Genomic DNA, 12,126 nt, shown 5'->3' on the forward strand with positions numbered 1-12,126 from the left:
GAAGCTTGTCATCCACCGACAGATGCTCACTGGGGCCTCCGCTCACCCCTCACTGGTCTCTTCTGCCCGCTTAGCCAGCTGCTGCTATCCAGCGGCTCCAGACACCCCTGTCTATCTCTCACCTTTGCCTCCCACTCCCGCTTGGTTCCTACCCCTCACCCCACGGACCCTCCCACCTCACCCCGTCCACACACCCATCCACCCATCCATCTGACCACCAAAACACACATCTGTCAGTCATCCACCCTAATTTGTTAGTTGCTCATCCATTCATTACTCATTTCCTTTACCTATTCATCTGCTCAACCATCCATCTACCCACCAAACCACCCATTATCTGGCCACTCCTCTCCGGAGTGACGCCCACACATCTGCCAGCCCAGTGTGTCCATCCATCCGCTTGACCATCCCCCTCCCCTGTGCATGTATCTGTCTCCTCATTCATGGCACGGTCACCTCCTTGCCTGTCCCCTTGCCCTTGCCTTTGCATTGTCCTCTGCGCAGGAACATTGTCCTCTCGGTTCCTCTGTGTCAGAGCCTGCACCAGCCTCTCAGGGCCTCTGAGACTGGTCAGAGATGGGGCTGGGACAAGAGAAACTTTCAAACAATGTGGAAGTAGCTTCTGGCCTTGATGGGGAGAAACCAGAACAAGAGAATCCAGGAGGTTTCTGCTGGTGGTGGTGCACGTCTTTAATCACAGCACTCAAGAGGCAGAGGCAGGCAGATCTCTGAGTTCCAGCCAGCCTGGTCTACAGAGTGAGTTCCAGCATGTCTAGGGCTATTACGCAGAAACCCTGTCTTGGGGAGAGAGAGAGACAGACAGAGACAGAGACAGAGACAGAGACAGAGACAGAGAGACAGACACAGGCAGACAGATAGACACACGCACAGACAGACAAACAGACACACACACAGAGAGATAGACACAGACAGACACACATACACAAACACAGAGAGAGAGACAGACAGACACACACACACAGACAGAGAGAGACAGAGAGACACAGAGAGACACAGACACAGACAAACAGAGACAGACAGAGAGAGAGAGAGAGAGAGAGAGAGAGAGAGAGAGAGAGAGAGAGAGAGAGAGAGAGAGTATCCAGAAGTCTTCATAGAATGGGTAGGAGAGGCGAGAGGGTGGAGGACATCTTGGAGGAGAGGTGCTGTACCATCTGCTCGCTGTGTGAGCATCCTGTGGCGGGGGGTGGGTGGATATTGGAACTCAAGGAGCCTTTGTGAATGAGAGACACTAGAGGCCCTGTGAAGAGAGTCCAAGGGACAAAGCTACCAGTGTAGGTAGCTTTGTGGGAGGCAAGCTGAGGAAATCCGGAGGGGAGTGAGCGTGGAGACAAGGCAGAGAAGGAACAGATAAAGGTTGGCAAGAGCATGCTATTGATAGGGTTACTGCTGGGGGGTCAGGTGATTGGAGCTAGAACAGGCGGGAATCTAACCAGTTAGGAATTCTCAGGTGAGCATCCAGCCAAGGTGATGTGTGGGGCCTGCACTTCAGAGCCATCTCATGCCAGGGGCAGGGAGTGGATCTGTTTACTCACCTGCTCCTGGTGGTTTTGGTTCCCAACCTGCCCTGCACATGGGCAGAGTGTGGTCTAATGGCCAGAGAGCTTTCAGGCAGAAACATCGATGTGGCTGCTAGAATCAGGGCAGAGTCTGTGAAGTGGTGAGGGCTGGGGGTGGGAGCAGCACCGACCTACCCACCCCAGCTTGGAGTGGCCATTACTTCCCTCAAGCCTAGCATAGGCTTGGAGCAGGAGTCCAGAGCATGCACTGACCCCGAGTGTTTGCCAGGGATGAAGGCAAAGGTTGTCTGAGGATTTGACCAGGGTGTCTGGCTTGGAAGAATGGTCTGAGAATCATCTTCCCAGATTTAGAGAAAGAAATGTCAGCCCTCTCAACTTTCCAGCCCCTGAACACCCATACTTAATTTAACTCTTAGCAATGAGACCAGCATCCTTACTGGTCATGTGCCGCTAGCTCTAGCCAGGCCATCTCTGCAAGTGCCCCTTCCTGTTGCCTGCCACCACAGGTTTGCTCTCTAGGCAGGGCCTGGCACAATTGTGGGAGAATTTTGTGCCTCTGGCCTACCTGGTCTCCCATTTCCTTTGTGACTGAGGTGGAGAACCTTCTTGGAGCCTCTCATACTAAGACTGATGGAGGGGTAATGACTGCATTAGCTGCTCCTGGATACAGTGGGCAAAAGCTCTGTGGTTGATTATTGAGCTCTGCCACGGGCACAGGTGAAAGGAAAAGGCTCAGATGGGCCACATGCTTGCCTTCCCCACACAGGTGACCTCCAAGGAGTCTTCAGATGTGGAAGCTTCAAGAGCACCCTGACCCTTGAAAGTCTGCTATTGACTGCCAACTTGAGGACAGTGTGTACTGTATGTTTTATTTCCAAATGGCATTGTGGTGTCTGGAGAACTGGTAGTGAACTATCCCTCAGACCTCCAGTCTGTTCTTGGGGGTCTGAGGGATAGATGTTTTCATCTCCATGCTCCAGAACAGAAACTCCACTCCTTAAAGGCTGTGTGACCTTTGACAAGTGACTCAATCTCTCTGAGCTTTAGTCTCCTCCCTGGAAAAGGAGTTACTTGTCACGGTCTTTACAGGGATTACATGGACGAGAGTGTTGGAGTTTCAGGACAGTATCTAGAAGGTAGCAGCAATTGATAATTTTGACCCTTTGCTCCTACATTCTGGGTGAGCCCCAAGGGAGGGGGATCACCCAGTGTTCCTTTTCCAGGGCCCATGCCTATGCAGCTAGTATCTTGCTGACATCTGGGAATATGGGCCCAAGCCTTGTCCCAGTTCCTCCCGGATGTTATGGAAACCTGAGGTGCCCAGAGCCTTGGAGACTGGCATGGGATGTCCTGCTCCATCCGGAGGTACCTCCCAGTGACTCCCAGGCCCCACCCTAGGTTAGGTGGCAGCTCTTTTTGCTCAAAGCTCCAGTCCTGGTCCTGTCCAGTGCTCCAAGCCTGCTGGATGCTGAGAGGCTGTGCCTACAAGTGCCAGAGCAAGAAGCTGGTCTTAAGCCTGGTCATTTCTTCCTGTGGGTTCTGTGCCCTCTGCTGCCCACTGTGCTTGGTCTCGTCTTGAGTGCTGTCCAGATTTGACTCTCCTTGTCTAGTTCAGGTACTGTACTCACTGAGACTCCTCACTCTCTCCTGGCAGTGCCCAGAGCCACCATTGGCTAATCTGGGCTTGCTACCATGGTCCTCACTGTTGGCTTGAGCATTGTTTTCTCCTTTGGCCTCAGTTTCTCCAGCTATGAAGCAGGGATGCTGGCCTCTTTTCTCGCTTAGCGCTTCAAGTGAAGCAAATCTCATTCTTTTTCTTTCCTAGTCTCATTACATGCCCGTTGAGCAACAGCCTGTCAGCCTGCATGTCCTTGCATTTCTTGGAGATCTTTGGTACCTTCCTGTTGCCCAAGCCTTTGTGTGGGGGTCTCCTTTTGGTACTTGGCTTCCCAGTCTTCCTTTTGAGTCTGTCCTCACCATCCCCCAAGTGAGGGGCTTCCACACCCTAGGGCTCTGTCTACTTCTGCTGCTTGTGTGCATTTTCTGGGTGTTTTGGGACAAGGGACTTTGCTCATCAGCAGTTTCTGGCTCAAGGTTCGAAACAGGCATAAGCTTGATGAAGCTGATTTTCTCCGTGGTTTGGGTGGAATGGCAACGGAAGTGGGAGTTCCCAGGTCTGTGACACTGCCTAGGTGGTTCTAGGAGTGACTGCAGCAATCTCAGCTACATGGGGGCTGGCCCGATGGAAGGCTGCCTTCCTGGAGCAGGGTTCTGGATGGGGCTCCCCACTCTTTGATTCCTATGATTCTGTTCCCTGCAGGCCAGCTGCTGCTCATAGTGGGAGCCAGAGCCACCATGACCCGCTGGACGTCCCTCAAGGCCTCTAGGCCACACAAACCTGGCTCCTGGGATCTGGCAGCCTCCCCCCGGCGTCTGAGTACCCCATCCTTGGCCACCTTCCCCTGGAAGGCTCAGAAATCCAGGACTGAGATGTCTTCCCAGAATGGTCCCTGGGTTCCCCAGCCCCACCAACCCTCTGCCTCCTGGCCCAGACAGAAACAGCATCCACCATTACAGCCCCAAGCCTCAGCTACACAGACCCATGGTGAGGTGGTCAACTGACACAGCTGTAGGGGAGGATGTCAGAGTGAGGACAGGTGGCCCGTAGAGCCTAAGGTCACATGGTAGGAACTTTGCATTAGACTCGAGATTTGGATCTCAGATCTCCTGCTTGATGTCTATATGTCTTGGTTGGGAGTTCCTTCTTTGAAACCCTGTATGGCTGTTAAAGGATGACTTGAGGGTCTTGGATATGTTTCACCCCATGCCTAGTAGGCCTTCTGTCGTTCTCAGGCTTCATGACTGTGTCTTGTGCCTGTCAGGCTTCAGGACCAAGCAGCACTGTGATTTATGGTATAGACCCTGGGAGTGCTTCCTGATGTGGCTGGTCTGATGGGCCCCACCCATAACCCTATGATGGCAGCAGAGTCTGCAGGCTGTCCCTCTGAGCCTCAGATGTAGATGTGGACAGGGGTTGTGCTGTCTGGATGGGGTTGAATTCCAGCATTGCTACCTCTGCCTACCAGTACTGGGAAAGTGTTTTCCTATTTTGAGTCCCCTTGTCTGGAAAATGGGCTGATCCACTCTCAAGGGTCCAAGGGTAGGAAGCTCTGGTAGCATCCAGCCAGCCCTAGGTACTCAGATACCCTGGTATCTTCTGGGATCTCTTTGGCTTCTTAGTGATGTCAGGTGGTTGAGGGCATCCCTGTGTTGGGGAGATGTAGCATGTCCAGCTCATCAGTGTGCAGACTGATGGACAGACTTGCAGCTCAGTCCTGCTGAGACAGGCTCGAGTCTCCAGGAGTAGGCAGTGCTGTGATCCCTGGCTTAGCCTGGCACTGGCCCTTGTGGATCAATGGTGTGTGTGCAAAGCCTGGCCCTGAGAAATGGGTTTGTTTTACTATCCATGGTGCCATTCTTCAGGCCTTCTCTGGGAGGAGTGTGTGCTAGGCTGGCCTGGAGATGTGGTATCCCCTGCAGGAGGCCAAAGGTAATGGAAGCAGGTGACACTTGGGAGGTTGGTAGACCTGCAGTCCTCAGCAGAGATGGGGGAGGCTGCCTGTTCTGAAGTTAGGGCAGCCTTAGGAGACTCAATCTGGGTGTCTACTTTAGGGATACCCCTTGAACCATATGACCCATGATAGAAAAGTCATGGATGTGGCCTGTGGGTGGTTAGTGGATGCTGTGGACTTCACGAAGGTGGGCAAAGTGAGCATGGATTGTCAGATATGATGAGCCTGGGCCTTGGCAGACCTGTTCTGGATCTGGGGTAAGACAGTGAGGGATATAAATGGGAGCTGGTGATCTTAGTGGGAAAAACAGGCCAATGTCACAGCTATCATGATTGTTGCTAAGATATTCTATATGAGGACCTGTGCTGGGGTGTGCAGTGTGTGGGTCAGAACCATGTGTGCATTACGTCTAGGGCATGAGGAGGCCTGTCATGACAGCGTGGGTGCATAGTATGATGTACAGCATCCCTGCTGTGGGAGGGTGTTTGTGTGTGGGAGGGGGAGCATTGGGGGAGTGAGTGTGTGGGTTGGCGGGGCATGTGGGGGAGCAGCATGTTCGTGTGTTTAGTGTGTGTGTGTGTGTGTGTGTGTGTGTGTGTGTGTGTGTGTATGTGTGTGTGTAGCATGTGTGGGGTATGTGTATATGTTCAACTGGGCAACAAGGCCGTGGGACTGCCTGTTCAGACTTTGCAGCTCCTAGGGTCCGCTGGCTATGAGTAGAGGAAGGATGGGATTCAGCTTGGTGCCTTTCAGGCCCCTGGTGCTTGCCATGGAGACTGGGAGTAAGGCAGATGAAGTGCGGCTGGTGAGGGGGCGCCTGCCTTGGTCCAGGCTGGAGGTGACCAGGACTTAGGCTATGAGGGTGGAAGAAATATAAATATATTTGAAAGTAGAGTCCTTGGTATAGAAGTAAGACAAGATGAGAGAAAGCCAAGGTTTCTGGCTGGAGCTGCTAGGAGTCTAGGCAGACTATTTTCCACGCTGAGAAGGTGGATTGAGGAGCAGGCCTCAAGTGGGTGGGAAGACTAAATGGGGGCTGTGTCTGCCAGTTACTGTCATGGGCCCTGGCTGCCTGCCCAGACAGACCTACTGTCCTCTCTTTTGCAGACGTGCCCCTGCCTGGAGTCAGCCTGGGGGCAGGCCAGGGTCCACCAGACCCCGGGATGACCGCAGCCAGCCGGGCCAACCCCTACAGCATCGTGTCATCAGAGGAGGACGGGCTGCACCTGGTTACCATGTCAGGCGCCAACGGCTTTGGCAATGGCAAGGTGCATACACGGCGCCGGTGCCGCAACCGTTTTGTCAAGAAGAACGGCCAGTGCAACATTGAGTTCGCCAACATGGACGAGAAGTCACAGCGCTACCTGGCTGACATGTTTACCACGTGTGTGGATATCCGCTGGCGCTACATGCTACTCATCTTCTCCCTGGCTTTCCTTGCCTCCTGGTTGCTGTTCGGCATTATCTTCTGGGTCATTGCTGTTGCCCATGGAGACCTGGAGCCAGCCGAGGGCCGTGGCCGTACACCCTGTGTGCTGCAGGTCCACGGCTTCATGGCAGCCTTTCTCTTCTCCATTGAGACACAGACCACCATTGGCTACGGGCTCCGCTGTGTGACTGAGGAGTGCCCCGTGGCTGTCTTCATGGTGGTGGCACAGTCCATTGTGGGCTGTATCATCGACTCCTTCATGATTGGTGCCATCATGGCCAAGATGGCACGGCCCAAGAAGCGAGCGCAGACTCTGCTTTTCAGCCATAATGCCGTAGTGGCTCTACGTGACGGCAAGCTCTGCCTGATGTGGCGCGTGGGCAACCTTCGTAAGAGCCACATTGTAGAGGCCCACGTGCGGGCTCAGCTCATCAAGCCCAGGGTCACGGAGGAGGGTGAGTACATCCCACTAGACCAGATTGACATTGATGTGGGCTTTGACAAGGGCCTGGACCGTATCTTCCTGGTATCACCCATCACCATCTTGCATGAGATTGATGAGGCCAGCCCACTGTTCGGCATTAGCCGTCAGGACCTCGAGACAGATGACTTTGAGATTGTGGTCATCCTAGAAGGCATGGTAGAGGCCACAGCCATGACCACACAGGCTCGCAGTTCTTACCTGGCTAATGAGATCCTGTGGGGCCACCGCTTTGAGCCAGTGCTCTTCGAGGAGAAGAACCAGTACAAGATTGACTACTCCCACTTCCACAAGACCTATGAGGTGCCCTCTACGCCCCGCTGCAGCGCCAAGGACCTGGTGGAGAACAAGTTCCTCCTGCCCAGCGCCAACTCTTTCTGTTATGAGAACGAGCTGGCCTTCCTGAGCCGAGACGAGGAGGACGAGGTGGCTACAGACAGGGATGGCCGCAGCCCTCAGCCAGAACATGACTTTGACAGACTGCAGGCCAGCAGCGGTGCCCTTGAGCAGCGGCCCTACAGACGGGAGTCGGAGATTTGAGTGCCCTTGACTTAGGTGCAATACCACCTTGACCATGATGGGTCCCGCGTCCCCTGGTGACCTGGGTTTGAGCAGAGCAAGCCAAATGCCTCGGGTCACAGACTCAGTAGCATCTTTAGTCTTTTCATGTTTTTTCGCAATAGCTTGGGGAAGTTGGCGGGAGAGTGGGCGACCAGAATGAACAGCCCGTGGCCTCAGATGTATACACATGGGCAAGGAGGCAACCTCTTGGGGTGGTGAACCACAGGAGTGGGGGACCCTGCTGGAGGCCTTGGAAGTAGCTCAGGAGAGGTCCCAGCCCTGGTGGGAGAGAGCTGTGTATGCACACTTCATTGGTTTTTAACTTGGATAAGACTGTTTACAAACAAAAACAAACAAAAAAAGAAAACACTAACGTGGTTGAATTTTTTTAAATCATAGTGTGGGAACAGTTAGAATTCTACTCAGAGCTGCCAGACAAGCAGCTGGATGGAATGCCCTGAAGGTTCTCAGAGGCCTGGTGTCTCCCTCACGCATGTCAGGGCCCAGCAAGTTGTCATGCTTAAGGATGAATCCGGCTTGTGACCGTGTTAATGATTCTAATAAAGTGTCTGGCTGTCTCTGGGGGTGGGGGCCCACTAGGATGAATCTGGCTTGATCTTTTGTGTCTGACTTTGTACCTCAGCTGTATCAGGGCTGGGTTTAGGACCTGGGGGAGCCCCCTTCCATGTACCCCTGTTGTACTTCACTCCCTCTCTGCCCAAGGGCCCCACCCCTGCAGCGAGGGCCAGTAGGAAACACCAGAGTGGGTGCTTCTTAGGAAAGGACACCCAGGAAATTAGCATGGGGTCTGGTTCCCACACTCCTAGGGAGTGGGTCAGCCCCACCCCACTGGACTCAAGCTTGAGCTGTGCCTTAGACACTCTGGTTGTCTGGCTTCCATCATTTTTGCTTTTATCAGACTTGTCCAGTCCTTCCCCGCTGCCCCTAACTCCACCCCGGAAGCCCTCACAAACCCCTCTGAGGGTGCAGAGGCTGTACTCCACCTGTCTCACAGCCACCTCATCCCTCCCTGCCTTTCACCCACACAGTCCTGGGGCAGCCAGTCATCTGCTGCTGGAAGGCAGAGTCTAGGAAAGGAGAGGAACACACCCCCAGCCCCCACCAGACCCCTGCCAACATAGAGATGACCAGAGAAATATCATAAAAAAAACCATTTCTGTTTAGTCTTTAGGGGCCTGGGATGGAGCCTTTCCTCCCCCATGACCCCAAGCCATGGAGTCTTCCCCTATTGCCCAGTCAGGGAGCCCTGAGGCGGGCTTGCTCCCAGGAATTGGGAGCAAATCCAGTTGAAGATTTCATGCTAATTTCTAGCCTAGGAGAGTCGGCCTAGGACCTGCTGCAGAGGCCTCAGCTCCTTTTAGTTCTTGGCCTAGCCTCTGGCCCCAATCTCACTGACTTTTCTAGCCTGGGCCCTGGGGCCTGAGGGTGCATTCAGCGTGGGGGTGCTTGGCTTGCACCCACCTCTGTCCAGTTGTCAGGCTGAGGAGGAAGAAGGGTGAGTCCTGGCCACTGGGTACCACTGTGGGAGCCTAGGCACCTGTTCTTCCCGAGTCGGTGGGTCTGCACCCAGAGCAGGGTCTAGGGGCTCCTGGTCCTCCAGGGCCTGCTCCCAGCTCATCTCAGTGGCCTGAAACATTCAGCACTCTGGCCCATCCTCCTCCCAGCCCAGGCCTGCCAGAATGGTCCAGTCCCTGGGCCCTGCTGGAGAGCAGCTCAAGCTGCCTTTCATCTCTGCCAAAGGCAGGCAGATGCTGCATTTTCAAATTCTCCTGCCCTCTTTTTTCTCTTTCCCTGTATTTATTGCTTGTGCTAAAGACCAAACTTGCCCCTCTCTTTAGTGCACCTAAGTGGGGGAGGCCACTGAGAGGGGAGCCATGTGCCTGTGCCAAGCAGGAAAGCTTGGCCCCTGGGGAGTGTATGAAGAGGGAAGCCAGGGCGTGTGTGCATGCATGTACAGATGTGCTCACATGATCATCTCCCTGTGTGTGAGTCTTGGTATGCAGACATACGGTATACACAGGTGTTTGTATACAGGTAGTCTGTGTGTGTGTGTCTACCCACAGGTATGTGTGTGCTTGTTTTCTTATTGGGGTAAGATGGGTTTGGTGCTCACCAACCTGAACTGGTCAGGTTGGGTGCTGGCCACAGACATCATCACAGTCCAACTTGAGTCCCTGCCCTGCCCTGGTTATGCAGGCTGTGCACAGTGTGCAGCGGTTTGAGGAGTCTGATGCCTCTGCACCAGGTCCTGAAGGAGGCCATGGGTGCATCTGTGCATGCGAACATGTGTGAGTGCATGGAGGTCCCAGGGTGTGTGTGTGCGTGAATGTCGGTGGGGTGGGTGCTGTGCGCAGCATGTGAGAGCTGCCCTGAGCCCATGCTGGTGCTGTGCCACCTGGTCCTTGTCCAGCTGAGGGCCTGGGGGCAGAAGGACATACCATAGGGAGGGCCCCTGTAGGGGTGTCTGCCCTGTGTGAGGTCAAGAATGTTAAATCTATTTTAAATGGTGAAACTGGAGAATTTTCATGTTATTTTCAATACGTAGCGGTAACTGAAGATGTAGGCAACGAGACTAGACCACATTAAATGCATTTTGATCTCTTTGAATGCTACTGTGTTGAGATGTGTGTCTCCTTGTCCTCTGCCTGCCTCTGCCACATGCCATAGCACTCCCTGGGGTGGGAGCTCGTCTTCAGGGATGGAGTAGGACATGGCTGCCACATTGCTGAGAAGAGACAGCGTGGCCTCCTCTCAGACCCCAGGGTAGGATTGCAGCCTTTTGCATGGACAATTCCCACCCCCTCCACACACCACCTCTGCCTTGTTCTTTGGCTCTTACTGCCTCGCCTTCCTTCCTTCCACACAGTAGCACCGGGCATCCATTCCTACAGGTGTGGCCAGGATCCTTCCAGAGCTCCTTCGGATAGAGGCAGCTGGCTTGAGATGGGCAACCGTGTTTCCTTTGAGAGAAGGGAGAGGAGTCCCAGGGCCTAAAAGAAGCCCTTCCCCGGCACAAGTCAAACTGGTGACACAATGAGGCCAGGGCGAGGCTGTAGCTGAGAGTAGAGTGCAGACGAATGCGACTGGTAGGTAGGACCTGTGTTGGTTCGTTTTCTGGAAATTGCTGTTGTTGTGCCCAGGGCTCAGACGCTGGGATCTCCATGGCCAAAGCCTGTGCAAAAGGAACCCCTCCTTTGTCCAAACTGCTTCCATGAGTGGATAGATCTCTAACCCTCTGCCCCTGCACAGACCCAGGGGCTCCTCATTCCACAGATGTAGATGATACAGACGGGCAGAGAAGGAGCCACGTGTTCTCTAACCCCTGCTATCATGGTCTAGGGGAATCCCAGCAGTGCTTCCCTCTGTCCGGGTCTGCAAGAGTGGGGTGGGGTGAGGGGCAGGGCTCTAGAGCTGCTGGCTTGGTCTGATAAGGCACATAGCCCTGGAGCTCTGCTAGGATTCTTCCAGCGGGATCTAAGCCAGCTGGGGCCAGTGTTGTGGCCTCATTCTTTGTACACAAGCCTCCCCTTTAGTATTGACCAGCAGGTCTAAGCCCTGCCTGTGGGTGGGCTTCACAGGAGGTCCTGGTTGCTACACACTGCTTGCATTTGGTGTCCTCTGAGCTTGCAGTTTCTTGGCATCCCCTCTCCTGGCTGTGCTGATATGCTGAAGAGCTGTAGGTCAGATTTCAGGCCACCTTACTGCCAGGGCACTCAAGCGCCTTCAGACTCACCATCAGTTAAGAAGGTACTGCTAATGGCCAGCTTGCAGACATATTGAAAGAGGGGGAGTTAGGAAGAACCATGGCTTAGCATTAAGTGCTTTGATTTATACTAGGGCTCTGGGCCCTGTGCTCAGTATACTTAATAGCAGGTACAACAGCTGTACCTGAATGCTGTGATCAAGGGACAACTCACTTTCCTGCCCTATCAGGGATGAAATGGGTCACTTTGAGATTTGCATTCAGACAGGTGGGACTGCTGGCACTTGGTCATGAGTAGGGATAAAGTGCCTGCTACTTTCAAGTGTAGTGCCTGGAAGCCTCTGTTGATACTAGCCATACCCTGGCAGGCCAACCAAGAGGCATCATTTCTCTGTGTTAGAGGAAGTTTGTCAAGAGGATTAGAACTTTACTGAGATCACTGGAGGGCAGTTATTTGAGATGAGATCTAGCTAAGCCTCCGGTCCAAGCCATCTTCATGTTGGGTCAGTCAACCCAGACACTCCACACTTGGCCTGCTGGTGGCAAGGGCAGAGACCAAAGTCGCTGTCAGTTGACAAGCAGCCTGGTGAGTAGTCTTCCCTAGTCATCCTGTCTACTCTGGGGGAAGCCCCTGGGACTTGAGGGGACTGTACACGTGTGCTTCCTCAGCATGAGGGACCACATTAGATCCTCTCATGCGTTCCTTAACAAGGGGCCTCAGAGAACACACCCCATTCCATAACCGTAACCCAGTCCCAACATGGAAAGTCTCAGTTGGTCCCTGTATGGCCCCTGCTTCCTCTCCAGTTCAGCTCTCC

At 53.9% G+C, this 12,126-nt stretch overlaps 1 protein-coding gene across 6 annotated transcripts in view; it reads left to right on the forward strand.

Moving 5' to 3' along the window:
- The window catches only part of Kcnj12 (potassium inwardly rectifying channel subfamily J member 12), a 46,906-nt gene extending 36,694 nt beyond the window's left edge, over positions 1-10,212 (forward strand). For 3 of the 6 annotated variants that reach the window (XM_005067658.4, XM_040748794.1, XM_040748791.1), the window contains exon 2: positions 6,221-10,212. In XM_005067658.4, the coding sequence (XP_005067715.1) occupies positions 6,277-7,563 (1,287 nt within the window). In that variant the 5' untranslated portion in view covers positions 6,221-6,276 and the 3' untranslated portion in view covers positions 7,564-10,212. Of the gene's footprint in view, positions 1-2,155; positions 3,157-3,803; positions 4,147-6,220 lie in introns of those variants that run through there. The other 3 variants (XM_040748790.1, XM_040748793.1, XM_021225817.2) reach the window with 3 other exon arrangements.
- The last annotated feature ends 1,914 nt before the right edge of the window (positions 10,213-12,126 follow it).

Source organism: Mesocricetus auratus, unplaced genomic scaffold (assembly GCF_017639785.1).
Source record: "Mesocricetus auratus isolate SY011 unplaced genomic scaffold, BCM_Maur_2.0 Super-Scaffold_100007, whole genome shotgun sequence".
In the NCBI taxonomy this organism is placed as follows: Eukaryota; Metazoa; Chordata; class Mammalia; order Rodentia; family Cricetidae; genus Mesocricetus; species Mesocricetus auratus.